The sequence below is a fragment of the Triplophysa dalaica genome, chromosome 18, assembly GCF_015846415.1.
Source record: "Triplophysa dalaica isolate WHDGS20190420 chromosome 18, ASM1584641v1, whole genome shotgun sequence".
In the NCBI taxonomy this organism is placed as follows: Eukaryota; Metazoa; Chordata; class Actinopteri; order Cypriniformes; family Nemacheilidae; genus Triplophysa; species Triplophysa dalaica.
In genome coordinates this window covers 8,034,227-8,058,004 of record NC_079559.1, presented here as the reverse complement: position 1 = coordinate 8,058,004, position 23,778 = coordinate 8,034,227, and the positions used below count along the sequence as shown (strand labels likewise).

At 37.5% G+C, this 23,778-nt stretch overlaps 2 protein-coding genes across 9 annotated transcripts; both read right to left on the bottom strand.

Annotated features, from left to right (window-relative positions):
• Window positions 1-322: 322 nt before the first annotated feature.
• Window positions 323-2,741, bottom strand: si:ch211-261n11.8 (tumor necrosis factor receptor superfamily member 5). Its single transcript, XM_056773521.1, has 8 exons — window positions 2,667-2,741; window positions 2,314-2,403; window positions 1,714-1,839; window positions 1,462-1,617; window positions 1,150-1,234; window positions 894-1,063; window positions 565-578; window positions 323-382 (listed from the first exon to the last, which is right to left on the bottom strand). Exons 1-8 carry the CDS (start codon window positions 2,713-2,715, stop codon window positions 323-325), a joined length of 750 nt encoding a protein of 249 aa, XP_056629499.1. The 5' UTR covers window positions 2,716-2,741.
• A 3,805-nt stretch (window positions 2,742-6,546) lies between these two features.
• LOC130440183 (tumor necrosis factor receptor superfamily member 14-like) lies at window positions 6,547-20,684 on the bottom strand. Of its 8 annotated transcripts, XR_008909527.1 has the most exons (10): window positions 20,532-20,684; window positions 11,530-11,934; window positions 11,032-11,157; window positions 10,802-10,957; window positions 10,518-10,605; window positions 10,273-10,451; window positions 10,149-10,194; window positions 7,178-7,449; window positions 7,017-7,097; window positions 6,547-6,920 (listed from the first exon to the last, which is right to left on the bottom strand). XR_008909527.1 is itself a non-coding variant. In XM_056773138.1 (9 exons), exons 2-7 carry the CDS (start codon window positions 11,660-11,662, stop codon window positions 10,154-10,156), a joined length of 723 nt encoding a protein of 240 aa, XP_056629116.1. In that variant the 5' UTR covers window positions 11,663-11,934; window positions 20,532-20,684; the 3' UTR covers window positions 7,482-9,895; window positions 10,021-10,063; window positions 10,149-10,153. The 8 variants fall into 8 exon arrangements, 5 of the variants coding, with proteins under 5 accessions (XP_056629115.1, XP_056629114.1, XP_056629116.1 ...); XR_008909525.1 differs by having other exon boundaries at window positions 7,017-7,449; XR_008909526.1 differs by having other exon boundaries at window positions 6,547-7,097.
• Window positions 20,685-23,778: the final 3,094 nt, after the last annotated feature.

Genomic DNA, 23,778 nt, shown 5'->3' with positions numbered 1-23,778 from the left:
CGTCAAGGTCACAGCACAAGGAGAAGATAGATTTTTTCTTAACCAACGAGCGAAGCAACATGATACCCCAACAGTGCATTTTGACCATAGATCAACACACCATAATTAAGTTTCATAAATCTCAACTGGTAAATGAAAGGATTACAGTTGTGAAAGGGGCTAATGTCATGTTGGATGTAATGATGGCTTGGGTTGGGCTGTTACTGGTCTTAACTTGTGAAAACAGCTGCTTCCTCTTTGTTCTCCTCGCTGTAAACCGCCCAAATATTGTTTATATCAGGACACTGTGGCTTCTTCATAACTAGTGTGAAGACGGTTTCACTTATGGCATCTGATGTGATGTACTGGGTTGGCAGCCTTCGTTTGTTTCTTCTATAGGATGCTGTTAGAGCATAACAACAACAAAAACTCATTAAAATTGTTCTAATTTATAAATCAAAACAGCACATTAATTAAAACCCAAAAAACTCCTTAGGAGTCATACACAATATTTAGTAGTAAAATACAAAACTTAAATGCAATTGCTACTTAATATTGTTTAAAAATGCCATAAAAAGGACTTACTTTCAATTCACAACCTGTAAAACATTAAGAGGAAAAAATGTGAGGTGAAAATAGTATTCCAGAAATGTTGTAGCATGTTTCTATTTTAAAGCACCAAACACCACATGATGAAAACCTAAAATTTATTCACCGTTATTAAAAAAAGTCTCTCTTCAAATCTTATTTACTTTAACTGATTTTGGCATAAGCAAGATTACTTATGTTTTGGAAGTTAATAGTAATTATAATTAAAACCTTTAATTATTTGTATCACAATCAATAATCACCAGTTTTATATGAGAAGTCACCAAAACAAAAATTCCATTCAAGTAAATCCTGCATGTACTCACTTGTAATCCACTGCGTTATCTGTGATCCTAAGAAGTAGATTATGGCTACAGGTATGACTGCTGCAGCTACAGCTGCAATAATACAATATCTGCTCCGTTTCTGCTGTATGCACGTGACATCTGTTATAGAGCTGCCAGCTTTTGTCTCAATCTCATTCTTGGCTGCACAACTGAAAAAAAATTGTGATAAAACAAAGCATAAACATGAAACAAATAAAATGCTTATAAAATAGGGCACAAACGACATTTAACATACTCTGTCCATATTGTGCAGTTTACACCTGTTGGAGAATAAAAGCCAGGAGGACAGACCTCACACACTGTATCTGCGGTCTTTGTTCCTGTAAGCATTACAGAGCGATGTTTTCAAACAATTACAAGAACAACACAGTTTTCACTGTAACCCCATGAAAAGGGATATAAGAAGATCATTATTTTTCCTTTTGTGTTCCACAGAAGTAATAAAGATTTGGAACAACAAGTTAAATTAAATTTTATTTAAGTGAACTTATCCTTAAATTCATGCATAAAAAATAAAAAGTTATTTGTAAGTGTTCTGAAACGAGACCTGGTGTTTTTATTTCTTCTCCTGGTTCACATACACTGTGCTTTAGTGCATGCTGGCACTGTGAATTGGTGAAATCAGTACAGTGATATCCATCAAGCACATCACAGACGGTGTCTTTTATTGTACTACATTGACTCTGAATGTAAAGGCCTTTACCTGAAAAAACACATGTAGGATCAATTACAGTAAATGTAGGCACAAGTGTAAAATAAAAAAATCCTAAGATTATAAATACAAATGAATAAAACATACTTTCACTACAGTGTTTGCATATAGAGCAATTATAAAGACCATTGGGTTTATCCATGAACTTTCCATGTGAACATGGTATGCAGGTTGTGCTAAAATCCCCAATGCAGTCATGATAAACCACTGACCCTACAAAAAAAAGATGACATTTTACTCTGTGAATGCCATAATACAGTATATCACTGGAAACAGCATGAGAAACCAAGTGCAATGTTCCTTGTATTGGATTAAAAATATATTGACCATTTCATTAAAGCATGCTTTGAAATTAGTCTTTGTGTGTCATTTTATTAAAGGGGTGATATGACACGGCTAAAACGAATAGTATGGTTTGTTTAGATGTGATGCAATGTGTATACACAATTCTCGGCAAGTCTAGGTGAGCGTTCGCTTTTAGATAGAATGCATCTTTTGTTCCGACACGTGGATTTTTGCAATTTGAAGTGTCTAATGCATGGGAAACTTGCAACGCACCAAAGACACAGAAAAACACGTATTTGCGCGATACGACCCCTTTAAGTATTTTTGTAGGTCATTTACATATTTGCCAGGAACACGCTGAATGATTGTTAAATAAATCGTGTGTTTGTATAATTTGCCTACCTATATTGCACATTGGACAACAATCCCCTTTAGCTGATTTATATTCACTTGGGCCACAAGTATTTCCAAACGCGACAAGGGAATAAAGAACTGTGGAGAAATGGGAAAAGCCATTATGTATTCTATAAATCACATATAGTCAACATTCCATATAGTATTTACTGTGGTGGATTTATTTGACCGTATTGAGAGAGCGGAGGGGAATTTTCAGAAAGAGCCTCTCCCCGCTCACATGATTTGCTTCCTGGGCATATGAACATTAACGTTCAAACAAAAGCCTACGTCGCATGATAATGTTAAAACGCGTATTTTCCATCACCACACCACAATCCGAACCATGTCATCGAACTTACCAGATACAGTTACTTGAACAAGACGAAGTTTTAAAAACGTCGATTTCATTATGTTTCGTTTTAAAGAAAATCAATGTCAACATTTTCCCCGTCCTCCATTTTCCAAATATTTTAGCAAAGACTTTAACGGCAAAGCCATCGCACTAGGAAGTCAGTTGCGACGCATACAAGTCTATCTAGTTGCAATGGGGACAAAGTAGTCGATCGGGGTGCGCCAAGTTAGCTTTATCCAAGTTTCTCAAACCCTGCATCGTATTATGAATTAAACTTACTGTTGATCTTTCAAACCATGGTCAACCCCTAATGGTTCAATACACATCGCCCCAATCGCAGTCTGCTCATAAACGGCATCATAACTAGGAGTTTTACCGTAGGCCTATGTATTGTAATGGAACGGTAACCGTCTGAGAAACGCTACGATTAATGGTGTTACATTATAAGTCTTATCCGTAGCAAAGAACTTTAAAAGGATGAGAACCAAGTTTTATATAAGTTTATAAATTGTTTTTTATTAAAGAATGTGTGTATAAATTGTTACAATTTAAATTGTCTAATGGTTTTAATCTGTTTGTTTTAATAACAAAATACAAAAATACAATTTTAACATAACATTGTCCAATAAAAAATTGTATGATGTTATATAAATACCAAACACAAGGTTAATGCATAAAACCCAACAATTTAAACGAATAATATTTCTATTATAATTTTAATGTAAATTGAATTTTTATTTTCACGGGATTAGCAGACCTGTAGATAATGTCAGAGCAGATGCTTATGTATTTATGAATTCGCTGAAAACAGTATAAATCTCATGCATACATCATTATGTCATAGATTAAACGGACACACAGATGCGTGCAGAAAGAAGCATATTATATATTCATATGGCATTCTTTTCGCGCTTTAATATATACAGATCTTCTTTTTTATCCAACCAATCCTCATTTTACGTGACATCCGCGTTATACTTTACATTCAATGTTCACTGCACAGTGTGTCCTCAGCGTCATGGAAATCATAAATTTAAGTTATAAATCCGACATAACTTGATCTGCACTAAGGTATGGTGTTCGCGAATATCAGTGAACATGTTGGATATATATGTATTCAATTATAATTTACATATTGGCCAAGAACATTTGTGTAATTTGCTATATTGCACATTTGACAAAGTTCCCCTTCATACGATTTATATTCACTTGGGCCACAAGTATTTCCAAATGCGACAAGGGAATTAAGAACTGTGGAGAAATGGGAAAAGCCATGTATTGTGTAACCACATCTTGTCAACATTCAATAAAGCACGTACTGTAGAAGATTTATTTGTTAAATTGGAAAACTTCTCATCTCGTTATTGTTAATGGAGGCATGAATTAAAATCACAATTTTAAACCGAGCTTTTGCTATATAAGAGGGAATCGTAATCACGCGAACATGATGTAAGTGTCAGAACTGAAAACGCCCTTGTTACTGAGATTACATCTGTTATTGACACCAGGCACAGCGGTTCTGGAATGCAACTATCAAGGTGGAAAACCGTCTCCATAGATGGAATATCAACGACTACTTCTTTAGCCCCGCCCACTGGTTCGCGCATGCCAATTGTGAAGTAACACAAGTGGCGCGGAACCACATAGAAGAGTGCAAGAAATAAAAATAAAATGCCGTAATAGAAAGCTAAATATTGTGCCATCCATCGTTGTGGAAGAATACAGTCGCTGCATAACATTCCTTCAGAATACGATATTAGGATTAAGAGGTTAAAATTTATTTTTAAAGACGCTCCAGCTCGTGTGGCAAAAACGTGGAGCATTTGTTCGTTTCATTTCTCCGAGGATTACTTTGTGAAGGTAACGCCAATGCATAACCTCTATTTGACTCGCAACGTTACTTTGCTGCAAAATGTTGCCATCCACACCACAATCCGAACCATGTCATCGAATTTACCGGATAAAGTTACTTGAACAAGGCGACGTTTTAAAAACGTCGATTTCATTATGTTTCGTTTTAAGACAATCAAACATTTCCGCCCTCCGCCATTTTAAAAATATCTTAGCAAAGACTTAAACTGTAAAGCCACCGCACTCGGAAGTCAATTGCGACGCAACAAGGGCTATCTACTTGCAATGGGGACAAAGAACTCGATCAGGTGTTGCGTTTCCCGAAAGTATAGCTAGCCAAGTTTCTCAAACCATGCATCGTATTATGGTGGTTAACCAGCGTGTTATGTCATTGTTCGGGAACGGACCCCTGGTTTATCTGAAGAATTCCACTTACTGTTAAACTATCCATCTTTCAAACCATGGCTAACTCCATATGGTTGAATGCACATCGCCCCAATCGCAGTCTGCTCATAAACGGCATCATATCTAGGGTTGTAACGGTAGGATCGTGTCACCAACATCTATTTTCGCATAGATTTTGGTGACTTATGTAGCAAAAACAATTTTGTTACTGAAAACGGTAGAAAATGCATAACCTACATTTCTTTGTAGTTTTTGATTGGAAAGTGTTTTCTATTTTACAAAGTTTTAATATTTACTTAGTGTTCATAATATCTACATAATTATTATATGTTCATTTTGATACAAACACATAATGACAGAGTAGACTTTCAATGTCAAAAATAAATTATTGTTTTGAATTAAAATAAGTAGAAAATGAAGTCTTGCATTTCTTATATGAACAAACATTTCAACAAAACACACTCAAACAGAACATGTTTTTATATGTTAAAAGATGTATAGTATATGCATAATTGCAACAGAAATAAAAATCACTTAGAAATTAAGACTCTTGATAAGAAGAGTTAACTTTCAGTCCCCTTTTATCATGTGTTTTACACAAAATGTCTCTGGATGAAATGAAAACTGTCTTAACTGACAACGTTTAAGTGCCTTACATACCACAAACCCACAACCCATATTTAAATGAGCTATGCATTGAATAAATAAAAATAATCAAGAAATAATAACCAATAATACAGATAGACTGCTGCTTTTTGCTGCAAAGCCCCTGTACAACAACCTATCTAAAAAGAAAGTCCCAGCACATCATTTACTTGACATCAAAATATGTTTTAACAGGATTATTAGAATCGTTCTCTTTCATTACTCTTTCAACACATCATTACTGAATCAAAATAGAGTAGAGAAAGTATTGTATAACAGAGTTAAACATAAAGCTAAAAGGGAAACTTCACCCAAAAATGAAAATTTTGTCATCATTTGCTTCAAGTTTGATTCTCAGGGCAGGCGAGTAACGACTGAGGTTCCCTTGAGCAAGGCACCTTACCCCCACTTGCTCTGCAGTGATAGCTGCCTACTGCTCCGGGTGTAAGTGTGTTCATGACTTGCTGTGTGTGTGGTCACTGGGTTAAATTCAGAGGTCCCATTTCGGGTATGGGTCACCATATCTGACAAATAGATCACTTTCACTTGACTCAGTTGCATGAAAGCAGGCTAAATTGAGTTGCTATGGAGATTTTCACAGGCTTAGAATCCACCCCAGAAGGAGGGCTCGAATCGAAATAATCTTTGGCCTCCTGAAATCACGATTTCAATGCCTGCACCACCTAAGAGTATTCCCAGACAGGGCCTGTGACCAGACTGTTGCTTTGGATATTGACTGGAACAATGCTGCTATCTTCCCAGATAACAGAAATAGTAGACTGCTCCGAGAACAATATATAGCATATTTCAGTTAATTTTGTTTTGATCTAGCCTGTCCTTCAGTAAAGGATAATGTAGTAGGTCACTTTTTCATGTGTACATGCTTTTTTATTTGTCATTCATAGCACACACTGTGCTGTTGTCTTCCCAATCCAAAAACATTTAATGTACTGAACATTCGTGAAAAAGGAAGGAGGAGACCACAATGCTTTTTACTTTTTTCTTTTATATTTTGCAGTCATCACTTGTCATCAGCTTGGAGTGAAAAATAAATTAATATGTTGCGTTACAGTCATGGTTACATTGTGAAATGAATTTACTTCTCTTTCTAGTTTTTGGATTAATGAGTCCAGTTTCCTCAGTGTCTTGCGTTTAATTTCCATGTCAAAGTCAATGTCCGTAAGCTTTGTCTTCTTTACGTCTATCATGACTTCTGCCAGCTCCATCAGTCGCTTTAGATGTGTTGTGTAGAGACGTCTGACAGTTTGTGAATTCTGTTAAACACCTATCAATATAGCACAGCCAGGATTTGTGCATAATGTAGAAATGTTCCCATGCTGCTTATCAGGCTGTACAGTGTCTGGATCATGTTACAAATATGATATTAACACCACATTGCTGACTTTTCCATTATGGACAACAAAAATTGTCTATTTCCACAAAATTGACATGATACCTCAAGCCTTCTGGAGTCCAGCGACACAGTCTCATCATCATTGGCAGAAGTGTACTCCACTGCTGCAGATGTGCCTTCCCTCTGCCATATTCAATAGAACTTGTATTGATAGTTTTGAAAGGACATGCCAAGCATATACCATTTAACTAAAGAGTACTCACAGGCGGATCATAGTCTGGTGGCTCAAAAAGTGTAAGTGTGTTACCAGACACTGCAAAGGAAGGAAAAGTCAGATTGTCCCCATAACAAAATCGAAATGTTGCATTGTTTTCCATGTGCAGTCGTCTAACAATAACGGCCCTTGTATGACGACTCTTGCTGGCTGTCCCTCCATGGATGCCTTCTCTCACTGCCTTCCTTTATTCAACTCCAGGACCAGCTCCTCTGCTGTGGTGAAGTCTTGGGTTGGCGGGCCCCAAAGGACATGCTTGTTCTTTAAAAAGGATAGACTGATAAGACAGATAAAATAGCTAGACTATTTGATAGATAAACTTATCAGATTACATAAAATTAATTAGATCGAGAAAAAACTAAATGAAAATGAAGAGAATAGTATAGATGACTATGATTAGAAATGTCCAGTGGTCACTTTAAAGGCAAATTGTAAAACTGCTAATGGATACATGACAACTCCTTGATATTTTTTATCTGATAGTTTCAGTACAGCACTGCTTCTTTGGACCTAAAAACAATCCAGTGTTTTAGTACATATCACAAAAATAAAAATATATATTAACTTAACAAAACTATTTTAATGGAATTTCAGTGATTTATGTTTGGAGTGGAACAATAACAAATTGATCACATATCCAACATTTAATAATAAATGCAAATTTAGGTTTATTTAATGAAAATGTTGTATTCATACTTTTGGGAAAGTACAATAGTAACATAAGTTACTCAGATGTACTTGCTTCTTTTACTTGTACACACTTCAGTTATATTTAATTGATTTCACAGCTAAAAAATGTACTCAGTGTTTTTGAGTGTAAATTGTTTCACCAAAAAAATGAGTATCACAGTTAGACTTTTTAGAGTGTACTAACGCATTCAATCGGTCCGCTATTATCTGTCTGCTAGGCTTTTTCTCCTTTTATTATAGAAGCCATATTTCCCTTTAGTTTTAACATATATGTTTAAAAGGGGAATGAGATCGAAATAAGCGCTGGGTTTACCAAAGAGAACCTGCTCCCGACCAGGTTAGATTCACAGAGTTAGTTACTATAGCTACTGACTCTTGAGTATAAGTTACCTCTCTTTTAGAAACGGGCTTGAGTTACCCCGCTTTGTCGGGTTTGACATACCTCGCATTCTGAAATGGCAAACCCAGAGATTCCCTCATTTCAGGGTTAATATACTCAGTTTTCACTAAACTTCCTTTCTGAAACAGGCCCCTGGTGTACTTTGAATCAAAAGAATAATCAAGAATGTTCTACAAACAAGACAAAAGGGTAACACTTTCCTTGAAGCTTGTATGTATAAATGCATTATAAAAGTAGTTTTAAAGGATTGTAATGCACCTTTTAATGCATTGTAATGTCTTATAAATAATTTTTACTGTTATAACATTATAACACTAACCAATTTAAAATGTGTTGTGTAACAATGAATTGCTAACACTTCTTTACAACTAAATACACTGCCCTCCATAATAATTGGCACCCCTGTTTAAGATGTGTTCTTTAGCTTCAAATAAATTCAGTTTTGTTCTAAATAATACAGGACCGCAATGAAAAAAAGATGAAAATCCAACCTTTAATTCAAGTGCATTTATTCAGTGGGGGAAAAAATCCCACATTAAAAATAATTATTTTACATCAAATCATGTGTGCCACAATTATAGCACCCCTGATATTAATACTTTGTACGACCTCCTTTTGCCAACAAAACAGCACCTAATCTTCTTCCATAATGTTTCACAAGATGGGAGAATACAGAAAGAGGGATCTTCGACCATTCCACTTTGCACAATCTCTCTAAATCATCCAGCGACCTGGGTCCTCTCCTCTGCACTCTCCTCTTCAGCTCACTCCACAGATTTTCAATGGGGTTGAGGTCTGGGGACTGAGATGGCCATGGGAGGAGCTTGATTCTGTGTAGATTTGGCCACATGTTTAGGGTCATTATCTTGCTGAAAGACCCAGTGACGACCTTTCTTCAGCTTTCAGGCAGAAGCCACCAGATTATTCTTTAAAATGTCCTGGTATTTCAAAGCATTCATGATGCCATGCACCCTTACAAGGTTCCCAGGGCCTCTGGAAGAGAAACAGGCCACAGCATCACCGATCCTCCCCCATACTTCACAGTGGGCATGAGGTGCTTTTCTGCATTCTCATCTTTTGTGTTCCGCCAGACCCACTTAGAGTAATTGTTGCCAAAAAACTCTATCTTGGTCTCATCTGACCAAAGCACACGGTCCCAGTTGAAGCCCCAGTACCACTTAGCGAACTCTAGACGTTTGCGTTTATGATTGTGAGTGAGAAAAGTTTTTTTCCGTGCATGCCTCCCAAACAGCTTGTTGGCATGTAGATAGCGCCTGATGGTTGTTTTGGAGACTTTGTGACCCCAAGATGCTACCATTTGTTGCTATTCTTTCACAGTGAGCTTTGCAGAACTTTTTATTTCTCTTACCATCCTCCTCGCTGTGCGTGGAGGCAAAATAAACTTGCATCCATGTCCAGGCTTGTTTACCACTGTTCCAGTTGTTTTAAACTTCTTAACTATTCCTCTGACAGTAGATATGGGCAGGTGCAGGCGAGTGGCTATTTTCTTGTAGCCATTGCCTGACTTGTGAAGGTCGACAAACATCTGCCTTACTTGAATGGTGTTCCTTTGTCTTTCCCATGTTGAAGAGTGGATAAGAGAAATGGCCTCTGTGTCTGGTCATGTTTATACCCCAGGGAAACAGGAATTGATGAATTACTAATTAAATGTTCCTAGATACTCTGATCAACTTTGTAAACTACTGTAGAAATGACAGAAATACTTCAATTATATTTATTACCTAGGAATTGTTAGGGGTGCCAATAATTGTAGAACAGGTGATTCTATGAAAAATAATTATTTCTTAGTCAGGGATTTTTTTATTAAATATCCCTTTAGTCCATGATTACTGGAAAAATAGGTACTTACTGGTTCTAGGTCATATTCTGTTCATATTGTGGGGCATTTTGTACACCTGAAATAAAAAAACGTATTAGCACTGCTATTAAAATAAAAAAGATTAATTTGAATTCTGTTTGAGTTTAGTTCTTACGTTGGTCAAAATACAGCTTTTTACGTTTTGATTTCCAACATATAAACAAAACCAAAACAGCCATCAAAGGAACACCAACTGCAACTCCAACTGTGAGACCAACAGTATAAGATTTCCCACATTCAGCATCAGTGGATGTTGTTCCTGCTTCTATTTCTGTAAGCCCCTTGATATCACATCTGAAAATATAAAGCAGTAATATTAATATTTTGGTAATTTACATGTACATTAATGTAAACACTCACTTTGTATGTGGTTGGCAGGCCGATAAAGTGCCGTTGGAGTAAGTGCCGTTAGTGCAGTTTGCACATAAAGTGTCAGTAAATGCTGTTCCTGTAAAATATGAAGGTGTACATTGAGATAGAGTTATTGAGTCACATTATGCATTATGTCATTTAAGGTGCTAAGTTTGTACTGAAATCCTAAACCACTCCCCACATTGCAATATAATGCAGAACCACCATTGCCTGTGTTTTTCTTTAGCAGTTGTAATATTTCGTTTCAGTTCACATGGTACTCACGCACTCACCAGTTTGCTTAATATATTGTCCAGGGCTGCATTTTGAGTGCTTCACAGCTAATGTACAGATGTGTTTATTTCGGTAAATGCAGTAAAATCCTTCTTGCGGTTCACAAATGACATCGGCAGTGCTTGTGCAGCCCTTCCTTACTCTTATTCCTTTTGCTGTAAAAAAAGAACACTTTTTAAAATGTAAGTAATGAAACATAAGTAATGCTCATTATAGAGAACATAGTTACCTGTATCACACACAGAGCAGGAAAGGCATTTCAAAAGGCCATTGGGTTCATCAGTATATGTTGATTCAGGACATGGTACACAAGTTGTACTAGTATCTTCTGTGCAATGCCAATAAACATGGTTTCCTAATAAAATGTCATTATTATTATTTCATTCAGAGAAAAAATATATGTAAACATTCACATTTCCTTTCTTAGTTCAAACATAATAATTTTGAAATGTGACAGGCTGAAATTCAAGTTATAGAGACAAAAAGACTGCATGGGTTCCAAAACAAATCCTTAACAGAGAAAATCAAATATATAGTTTATAATGAGTTACAAGGAGTAAAACTACAGCAAGTCTGATGGTTTAATTTTTAATTTTGAATTGAAATATTTAATATGAATTTACTCTATTTCTAAAATTATTTCTAAAATCTAAAAATATGAATTTACTCTATTTCTCTATTTCTATTTCTAAAATTCCCTCCACAGTAAGACTGTTTTATACCATACCAGGAGCACACATGGGGCAGCATTCTCCCTCTATCTGATATTCTGCACGAGCACAGGTACTGAAGCACACCTCAAAGTTGAGAGCAAATAAAGCAGCAATGGATAAAATGATGCCTAACAGGAACATGTTCATATAAAGTGCAAGGTTAATAATCAAGTCTCTTGGAGCTGCAGGAAAACGTTTCTCCGTTAGACTTCATGAATGTCCTTTTTTAGTTTATTGGTTTAGTTGCTGAAAACTTGGCATTTTTTAACAATGAGTCGTTATATGATGCATTCGTTTAGAATCCTTGAGATTATCAGCTCTTGATTAATAAGAACTTTAGATGCCTCTGTTGAACCTTCTTCCAAACATTTTCTCTTCATGGTATCCGTCTTTTGTCAAGTAAGATAATCAGCTGGATTCTGTAAAGAGTTGAAAAGAGTTGAGTTAATGCTCTCTACACCATTAAAAATGAACTGCATTAATGTGACTGTCAGTGACTACATTGATAAGCAGTCATATTGTTAGATGTGTTATGCCCTTGAACTCAATTAGGATTACTTTTGAAATACAAGCATAGAGAATTCAAAGCTACATCACAAGGCATTGTATGCTAGACCGGGTTTCTTTCAGGATAGCGCTGTGCTAGTATTATGTTTGGCTAGCTGTTTTTTTAATGTTTCGTTTGCATAAAGCATTGAAATCTTCATGGAGAATGAATTCTATGAAGAAGGGAAAGAAAAAGAAAGTTGGCACTTCCAGGACGAATGGAATGTTAATGCAAAACAATGTTTTATGGATAAATTAAAGACTATTAAAACATAGATCTATATCCATAGTTTTTTTTAGGGCTGTCAAACGATTAATTTTTTTTACCTAATTATTCACAAGGTTTCTTGAATTAATTTAGATTAATCACAATACTAAATATTATTGAAAAATTCACGTTTTCTGAGTAGCCTACTGTTCTCAGAACAGAAAGATAAATGAAAAGAAGCGGATATTACATTTGTCTCTTCTTTTTTATATTGACTAATCCAAGAAAATATTTTAATTCTAAACAATTTTGGCAATTTAGCCATTGCTCTTAGCAAATACAGGATAGGTGAATGGAACGTTTTTCTTTTCGTGAATTTTTTTTTTTTCTTAAATTTTCCACTTGTGCTCCACGATTTGAAACTGTTGAGCACATATCTCTACAAAGTGACGCTCTTCTGTTTTCATTAAGGTTAAAGCAAACGGCATTAGTTTCCAGGTTTTAGTTATGCGATGGGCCGTCACACCCAGATAATTGTTGTTACTAAAGGAGGTCCAGTGGTCTCCTGTCAAAGCAGCATATTCCGCTGAAGCCAAATCCTCTTCCTTCGTTTTCTTTTTAGCGTCAGTTGATTTTAGTCATCACTGTGCCTCTCGACGGTAGCTTCTAAAATGTGTCTAAAGTTGCCGCTTTCAAAACTTCTGCGAGGCCCGTGTTCTCGACAATATTAATCAGTTTACAGTTCTTGTCCATCCAGACGGGCAACGGGTTATTCCGACACCTCGCTCGTGTCACCCATACCGTTAAAGCGATGAGTAATGAACGCGGCGGGGGTTGAATTGTGGGTAAAATATGGCGGGAATGCGTTAATGCGTTAATAAAATTATCGCCGTTAATTCCATAAATTAATCATCTCGCGTCAACGCGTTAATTTGGACAGCCCTAGTTTTTTTTTTGTTCAACAAAATGTTTTCTCCATCAACAATGCTTACAGGCAGGTACCAAAGCAATTAAAGCATGATCCTGCAAAGATGGCGGCGGGGCCCCAACATGCAATGTGCCGTGAGAACTTCCTCTGGTATTTAGCAAGACTTCTGCAAGTCTACTTGGTAAGGATATGAACATCTAAACAGAAATGACAGAAATATCTGAAATGTAATTACATTTAAAAGGGTTAAATTTGCAAAAAACTTTCATACGTTCTCTTTTCTGAAGACCAAGACTGGCATTCTGGTTTTAATACATTTTGGAAAAAAAGTGGAGAATGATTGCAGAAATGTCTATGTGGTATAACCGTTAAAACTTCATTTTGGTTAAAAATGGTGACATTCTCACTAAACTAGACTAGCTTGACATAATCTAACATTAGTCCTATTCAATAGTAAATGGAACACCATTGGTCTAATTATTATAATTAAAATGATCAAATAAAATCATATGAGACACTTCAAAAAGTGGTGCTTTATCCACAACATCAGAATTAAAGCTAAAAATAATGATAAATAAGATAATTATGTTATAGAAATATTTAACTTTAATACACATTTCTATACCATTTGTTTCAAGTTCCATTTAGTTTTATCTAGGGTGTGACGATATAGGATGCGTCTCGGATGAGAACACAATATCCTCTCACAATTGGCATTATGAGGGGTTGGGCTCGAAATTAGATAATTTTAATCGCAATGCTTCTAGAATTTAACCCTTATGACCTTGTGAATATATTTGGCAGCATTTGTGTGTGTGTACATTTTGTGGTGTGGAGAGACTTGTTATCATACTGTACAGAACACGCTAATAACTGCACAATGTTTGTGCATACTGAGAGCTATAATGACTGGCCCAGCCATTCAACAACATGATTTTTATCCCTTAGCACTACTTTTCCACCGCAGTCGAGTACTTTGCAAAAGCATTTGAGAAAACAGCCAAAGCTCTTTACTAGAAGGTGGGCCAGAAGAAAACAAAGAAGAAAGACGAAAAGCATATATTTTTGCAATTACTCTCTGTGACATTTTTTTTGCACAATTTACATATTGTTTATTACTGCATAATATTCCATTCCATTCCATTTTCTACCGCTTATCCGAACTACCTCGGGTCACGGGGAGCCTGCGCCTATCTCAGGAGTCAGCGGGCATCAAGGCAGGATACACCCTGGATGGAGTGCCAACCCATCGCAGGGCACACACACTCACTCATTCACTCACGCACTCACACCCTACGGACAATTTTCCAGAGATGCCAATCAACCTACCATGCATGTCTTTGGACCAGGGGAGGAAACCGGAGGAAACCCCCGAGGCACGGGGAGAACAACTGCATAATATAATTATATAAAATACAATTTTCTTTTGTTTCATAAAGTACAAGTTGATTTTATAATGTCTAAATTTTTTACATTTTGTGTTTTAAGGTGGAAAAAATACTATTTCCCCTATATATTTCAACACTGAGGATTTATTTAAAAAAGTTTAAAAATCTTGTCTCGTTCTCGTGAACACAGTCTCGTGTCTCGTCTCGTCTCGAGGGATGAGTGTCTCCTCACACCCCTATAAGCTATATATAATATCATATGATGTTATATATACTTACATAGTTTAAAAATGTAGCAGAATGAAATTGGTGTCTACATTTGAACATAAATTAGTGCTAAAAGAAATTATTAAATTTCTGATATTTTATAATTAATATGATATGATGCTTCGCACATGCAGGAGGTCCAGTCGTGGATGGGCGCTGAAAACTTGGAAATTGGTGAATAAAATTTGTTTTTGTTTGAGTACGAACAAAAAATATTTTTCTCACTATATAAAATGAAGATTGAACTACAGTAGTAGCATGGACTATTTTAATGATGTCTTCATACTTAAGTGCTTTGGGTGTATGTTGCATTGCTGTCTTTGTGGGGAGTCAGAAATATCTCTGATCTCATCAATCTTAATTTGTGTTCTGAGGTGAGGAAATGGCTTAGGCTACCAAGATGCCTTCGCAACATAGCACTGTACGGGCACAGAGGTCTCTCTCTTCGAATTTCAAGCCTTGTGGGGGAATATAAATGCACCAAAACAAGGTTGGAGATGACGCTCAAAGAATTCTGTGCTCCCTGTGTAAAAGATGCTGCTCCAACAGTAGCGACGGAGGAAATGGAACCAAACAACAGAGGTAGGAGATGCAAAGGCAGCCCTCAAACATAAGGACATCGTAGGAGAAGTTCAACTAGTAGTAGAGGAGGTTCGGCGTCAAGAGGAAGCAAGTAGATGCGGCAAATGTTGTGTGCTTTAATGAGGAAGAAAAATAAGGTTTGCAGTAAAGTAAAATGGCACATATTTTGGGCCCCCATACATGGACTGGCTAGGGCCCACAAATCACTAAATCCGCCACTGCCTTAGATTCAGGTCGGCTGACTATAGCCAGGGATTTGGAAATGCGAGTTGATTTAAACCACAGACTGTGGTCAAACTCCAGTAGGACAGTCCTCATAGTTGAGTTGACTGTACTAGGGCTGCAACTAACGATTAATTTAATAATCGATTAATCTGTCGATTATTTTTTCGATTAATCGATGAATCGCCAACCCTTTATTCTAAAACGGAACTAAAATATTTCGAAACTGCACAAAAATGTTGCTCCTTGAACATCCCTGAGCTGTTATAATAATAATAAAATAAAAATGGACTAACACAAAAAACATACACATGTATGCTTTACATCTGCCAAATATATAGACTTTTTTTTTAAATAAAGTGCCACCTTAGCTCCCAGAACAATAAATAATTTATAAAAAATAAAGAAGAATAAAAATCAGAAAATTTAACAGGATTTGTTTGAATGTCAGAACTTGTTCTCTACACTACACTGCAGACAGACACTCGCAGATGCACACACTTTTGCAGACGCACACACTCACAAACTCTCACACTGACACACACTCTCTCTCAAGTTCACGTGAAGCTTATTCATTAAATTATTACCATCATTGTAGTAAAGGCAAGGTTCATTTATACACCACATTTTAACAAAGCTTAAGATGACCAAGTGCTATAAAAGAACTTTAAAATTAAATTAAAAACTACAACACACAAATATATTTGTCAATAATAACCTATATGGGACAAAGTACAGAATATACACTGCAAAAATTGCTTTTCTAACTTAGTAGTTTTGTCCTGTTGTCAGTCCAAATATCAAAAAAATCTTAAATCAAGATACATTTACTAGACACATAAAATAGCATAAGGAATTATGTCTTGTTTTCTGAAAAAACACCTCAAAATTAAGTGATTGTTTGCTTAAAACAAGCAAAATTATCTGCCAATGGGGTACGAAAAATAATCTTAATGAGATATAATTTCAAACAGAAGTTTTAAGCATCACAGAATTTTGTCATGACATTTTTCTTGTCTAGTAATCTTGATTTTGGATTTTTTCGATATTTGGACTGGAAATGAGAAATAAATTACCAAGTAAGAAAAGCTTTTTTTGCAGTGTAGCTATACATGACAACAGATTGATAAATTAATGGTTCAAAAAAGGTTAGTGTATAAAAACGTGTCTTTATTCTTGCAATGCAAAGTGCAAAGTAACTTTACCACCCCTGCTTTACTATTGTTATTAACGAGCTAACGCTAACTTGTCAAGCTGGATAACGAGTAAACACCAGCACCAGGGACATTCATTCCTAACTTCAAAACGGAACAAAAGTAGGATTCTGTAGTGACTTAACCTGCTGGTGATCTCCCTTCCTCCTCATCAAAGACTCCAACATGTTTGCGTTTCAGGTGCTGGATCATTGCCGTGGTGCTCCCGTGCCATGCCATGGCGCTTTTGCATATTTTGCAGTTAACACACTTTTTCTGTTTATTTAGTGTGAAATGCTCCCGCATCTTGGATGACTTGGGTCGCGCGGATTTCTCTGCTTCCGCCATGTATCTTTCCTCTACCTCCGCTTGTTTATTTTATTTTTTCTCTGCCCTGTCTATGAGGCGCCGAACTCTGCTAGCATCAGTGCGCGAGAGAGACCGAGTGTGTTCACTCCGTTCCGCGCTCAAATAAAGTTTTTTTGTAATCAAACGTCTCCGTGTCGCGCGACACAACGAATCGATTATGAAATTCGTTGCCAACTCTTTTAGTAATCGATTTTAATTGATTAAATCGATTTGTTGTTGCAGCCCTAGACTGTACCTTGGGAATAAGCCATTAATGAAGCATTTGAAAGAAAGAATCTCCAGTATCCCAACTTGGCAGCGGACGCTGAAGATCAGGGATGGACAATGAAAGTGTTGCCAGTGGGCAGGGCTGCAGGGGCTTTGTTTCCAATTCCACTACAAGGCTGCTTAAGGAAGTGGGGATCAGAGGACAGGCCCTACGGACGGAAGTCAAAGAATTTGCCGCTGTTGCTGAGAGAAGCAAACACTGGCTGTGGCTGAAACGGAAGGACACAATAAGGGCTACCAAATGACCACGTAATAAAATGGTTTTGTGTTGTAATGTTACACCATAGGAAACCCGGGGCACTGAGTATGCATTAATGGTGCCAGTGGGGCTTGAACAGCCTAAGCCAACAGGCTGGCACTTATGGTTGCGTTAATTTTGCTAATGTGTTGTAATGTTATGCCATACGGGACCGGGGGTGTCATGATCGTGAGGGTGAAACAAGACCAGAGGACCCAGGCGCGGACAGCGGGTAGGGGGTGAAAAAGGATTTTAATAAAAAAAATGAAACAAAAACCCACGAGGGGGGTAAAATAACAAAGATATAAACATGACAGATACAGGAACTACACCAATCAAATCAAAATGAACCAGCACAGGATAGAAAATACAGGGACATTATAAAGGGATCAAATCAAGAGGGGAACAGGTGCAGGGCATGAAATAATTAACAACCAATAATGAGGAAACGAGGGGGTGGGGACAAAGACGAGACCAGAGAGAGGCATATTATTGTTGTCATGACTTAATATGCGCTCTCTCCACACAAAACACTCGGTCATTATCCTGCCACTAGATCAAGAGAAACATGACATTATGGGGCAGGATCGTGACAGGGGATACTTAGCATGTATTAATGGAGTGGGCAGTCGTGGCCAAATAGATAGAGAGTCGGACTCGTGACCAGAAGGTTGCTTCCCAGGGACGGCGGGTATCGACTGAGTTGAGCGAGGCACTTTACCCCCACTTGCTCCCATGGTGCTGCAGTGATAGCTTTTCAAGACTTCCAGTGAGCGAGTTCACTACTCACTGGACGGGTTAAATGCAGAGGTCACCACAGCTGACAAATTGATCTCTTTCAGGTCCATTGGAGGATAATCAAGAACTTGCCAGTGGTTCAGAAAGAAGCCAATGGCTTTGGTTGAGGTGGATAGATACAGCATGGGCTACCAAATAACCTTGTAACAATGCGACAAAGCCTGCCTTTGCTGAGGGTGTCTTGTGATCAAGGGCCAAAACACCCAATAAAGCTAAGGTGCACAACTGACGATTGTGTCACATAGATGGGAACCATATAAACGGCATCATCAGCAGATAAAGGCATCTTTAACCCAGGATAATGGATGTGATGAAAGTTTTTTTGATGTCACCCCACAAATTTTCTTTTGGCTATTCTTCGATGCATTCGAATGGTAGTTCCCTTTCTGTCGGTCTCTCGACGTTGTGTCGAACTAAGGGTTTGCCCTTAAGAACCTCTCAAATTCGACTAGTTTAGACAAGGCCAATGAAATTGGTAAATTAAATTTGCATGCCGGACTCCGCTCCCGAATATCAGGGTATGAAAGAGGGGCAGGGTGCTGCATTCATTCACCTTTTGCTCTTCGAAGCCTTCACAAATGATCCACTTCGAGATTTCAAACACTACGCCAAATTACTTCTGGAATCTTACGACGTGGTGCAGCGGACTGTCCCTTCCTGTGGCGACTTCCCCTGAGCGTCTCGGCATTTCCAGAAGTGTTCAAGTTTTTTTCTCTAAAAGTGCAAATTTCATGGGTGCAATACACTCATCGAGGAGGAGGGTGGATACGATGGCTTCCTCAAGTGTTGGTTTTTTTCTGGTTTTGATTGCCATTTTAAACATTTGATATCATTTTAGCTGAGCAGCCTATCATTTTCTGCACATCTTTATGTGTTTCCCTCTCTAATCAATTATCTAATCAAAGTACCCTGTTCTTCTGAATAATGTTTCGAACGAACCATTTTAAATTAATGATTAAATTACACAGAATTAGCAGCATGCATGTCATGACTGTTGGTTCTGTTGTTTTTTTATTACCCTACTACACCTATTAGTAGCTTTTTTGCGATATTAAAATACAATTTCTATCAAAAACAGTGACCGATCTGGTTAGTGATGTTGGAGTGCTATTATTTTGAACATAAATGTATATACAACATACAGACACATACATATTATATAAGGAGAAATTATTTAGAAATTCCAAAATAGAGCCTTTTGAAGCTGAGATGAAACTAAAATTTGGACCTTAACCAACAGCCCTGTTTGAGTGCATTATATGGATAGGAACCCTGCAAACATTTCCTCAAATGCCTCAATTTGTTTTCGACAGAAGAAATAAACGCAGGGACATATGGATGAGTAAATGATAAGTTCCATTCCATTCCATTTTCTACCGCTTATCCGAACTACCTCGGGTCACGGGTAAATGATAAATTATTGATTATAATGTTTTATTTTAAAGTGAACAACTCCTTTAAGGAAAAAAATCACAATTTCAAGCTTACTAATAGTGGAATTGGAACAAACAAAAAACAAATCAGCAATAAATTCCAAAATTCCAAAAAACATTCGTCCTTGTGTTTGTCACGAAAAATTATCATATGACACACCATATTATAACCATTTGGTCTTCACGTGATATTCGTGATACTTTCACTTTCATATCTCTGGAAAGTACCTGTAAACCCCAAAATTAAAAATCTGTCACACACCACCCTCATGTAATTGTGTACCAGTATAAATTACTTTGTTGTGATGAACACAGAGAAAGATATTTGTAAGAATGTTAGAAATTTTTTGTAATCATTTATGAGGTTGCACTCTTGTTATTCAGGTTATTTTTGATCACGGAAAAAACACAACGGGCTCGACGTAATTTTGTTTAAAAGATTACGTTGACGTAACGTATTTTGGCAAGCTGGTATACTACTGCATCGAATGTACGACATGGGGTCACTTAATAACGTAGCCTACGGATAGGATTAGCGAGCTAGACAGACGCAACAAAAACGTTTTCTAAATCTTACCTTATAGGAACCTGGACGAGGAATTCTATGAAGCCAAATAAAATCTGCTTTTACCTTCCGAAAATCTTATTCCACAACCGAGTGTGATTTCATAAATCACACAAATTTCAAAATACGTAACATTAGGCTCTATCGCTACCCGATCCGTCCCGGAAACACGATTTGTTCCGCGCATGCGCGAAAGTGCGTCATTCCGGCCAAAACAATTTACGGCAGTTAAAAATAACGTTCCTTGATACAACTCGTTCCATACGGAAATAATTTTTATATAAACTCTTTATTAAAATTGCACTTTACGTCAAAAGATATTAAACAAATTACAATTTGTAATGGTTTGGAGAAATGTACTCAACGAGGGATAGGCTACACTACCCTTTTAAGAGCGGAAAATAGTTTTTTTTAATTAATTTTGATACTTTTTTATTTTATTTTTTAATACCAATGAAAATACAATATAAAAAAACGATGTGTCATGAGTGAGAAATATTTTTTGTAAACGGTATTATAATATATTTATGTAAACTATTAAGTTTTTATAAATAAAAAATATTTCTCACTCATAACACATATCATTTTTTTATATTGTATTTTCATTGGTATTCAAAAATAAAATAAAAAAGTATAAAAATTAATAAAAAAAGACTATTTTCCGCTCTTAATTTTGTACTTTTTTTAATACCAATGAAAATGCAATATAAAAAATAATATGCTGTATAAAATGTTTTTTATATATAGAAAAACAAATATAAAATATGTTTTATTAATAATTATTTTTTTTGGGCAAAAAAGGTCACGGTTAATATGTGGCAAAAATTGTTACCCCAATTGAATAATTAAAAAAAAAAAACACACAATAGTTTACATTTGTTTGACACCATTTAGTAAGTGTGTGTTTAATTTTTAAGTTATGCGGTACATATTTTAGCGTACTTTAACAAATGTCTGTATTTAAGAAACACACAGAATTTTCTGAATTCATTCAACTTATTTATTTTATACATTTGCTCCTTCTCTTCTTTAGTCATTCGTTCATTCGCTACCTCCCTCCATTCCTGCCTCCCTTAGATTAGATTAGATGATTAGATTCAACTTTATTGTCATTACACATATACAAGTACAGTGTAACGAAATGTAGTTTAGGTCTAACCAGAAGTGCAATTAGCAAGTGCAGATATACAGTGTGAATAAATACAGAATACGATATTAGGAAAATAATTTACAATGGGCATGTACTATAAAAATATGCAATGCAATAGATGAGTTAGAGTGCAGTAGGTGAGTTAGTGCAGTTATTGAAGTTACAGTGAAGTAGATGAGTTAATGCAGTTATGAAAGTTATGAAAGTTACAGTGCAGTAGATGAGTTAATGCAGTTATGAGAGTAGTCCATTAGTGCAAATGAGCATTCAGTGTAATATTCCTGGTGTGCAAGTGAGCAGAATAGAGTGCAAATGATGCTGAGTGTGTGTAAGCAGTCCGGTAGAGCAGATACATGAAGTACTGGTGTGTACAGTTCAGTCATGCATGCAGCCCTATAGTGCAATGTAAACATTGTAATAGCAGCATTAAGTTAAAGTTATGAGAGGTAGTGAAATCAGTGGGGAGCAGAGTTCAGTAATGAAACAGCTCTGGGAAAAAAGCTTTTTCCTAGTCTGCTGGTTCTTGCCCGGAGGCACCTGAAGCGCCTACCGGAAGGCAGAAGAGTAAACAGTCTATGAGCGGGATGAGAGGAGTCCTTGAGAATGCTGCGAGCTCGACGCAGACAGCGTTTCTTCTGGATGTCCTCAATGGAAGAGAGTGTAGTCCCTGTGATGCGCTGGGCTGTTTTCACCACCCGCTGCAGTGCCTTGCGCTCAGCAACAGAACAGTTCCCATACCAGACTGTGACGCAGTTGGTCAGGATGCTCTCTATCGTGCAGCGATAGAAGTTCACCAGGATAGTTGAAGACAGTTGGTTCTTCTTCAGTGTCCTCAGAAAGAAGAGACGCTGGTGAGCCTTCTTGACCAGGCATGAGGTGTTGGTGGTCCAGGACAGGTCCTCCGAAATGTGGGTCCCCAGGAACTTAAAACTGGAAACACGTTCAACAGCCGTCCCGTTAATGTGGATGGGGTCGTGTGTGCCTCCTTTCGCCTTCCTGAAGTCCACGATGATCTCCTTTGTCTTGGAGGTGTTAAGGAGCAGGTTGTTGTTTGAGCACCATGTGGCCAGGTGCCGTACCTCCTCCCTGTAAGCAGTCTCATCGTTGTTGCTGATGAGACCAATCACTGTTGTATCGTCTGCAAACTTGATTAAGGAGTTAGTTCCATTCACAGGCCTGCAGTCGAGTGTGAAAAGGGAGTAGAGAAAGGGGCTCAGTACGGAGCCCTGTGGTACACCAGTGTTGAGGGTGGTTGTGGTGGAGCAGATGTTGCCTAACCTAACAAGCTGAGGCCTGTTCGTCAGGAAATCCATAATCCAGTTGCAGGTTGAATTGTTAATGCCTAGGTTTCCAAGTTTGATGATTAGCTTGGAAGGGATTACGGTATTGAATGCAGAGCTGAAGTCTACAAACAGCATGCGTGCATAAGTGTCCTTATTGTCCAGATGTGTGAGCACGGAGTGCAGCGCCATGGACACCGCATCATCTGTGCTCCTATTGCTACGGTAGGCAAATTGGTATGGGTCCAGTGTGGATGGTAGAGAGTCTTTTAGGTGTGACAGGACCAGCCGCTCAAAGCACTTCATAACAATGGGTGTGAGTGCTACAGGGCGGTAGTCGTTCAGGAATGTCGGGCTGGAATGTTTTGAAATGGGCACAATAGAGGTGGATTTGAAACATGCTGGAACCACTGCTTGGGCGAGGGACAGGTTGAAGATGTCCGTGAAGACCTCAGCGAGCTGCTCCGCACATGCCCGGAGTACGCGACCAGGGATGCCATCAGGGCCGGCAGCCTTGCGCGCGTTTATCCGGCTTAGTGCAGTGAAAACATCTGTGGAATTTAGTGTGATGATTGGGTGGTCGGTGGAAGGTGTGAGCCTGGTGGCGGGTTCCTTGTTGTCTCTCTCAAAGCGTGCATAAAAGTCATTAAGCTCGTTCAGAAAGGCAGCATCTGTGGTTATGGGGATGGAGTGGTTGGGTTTATAGTCACTAATGGCCTGGATGCCCTGCCACATGCGTCGAGGGTCAGAATTGGCAAAATGCTCCTCTAGCTTCAACTTGTAGCAGTGCTTGGCCTTTTTGATGCCCCTCTTCAGATTTGCCCTGGAA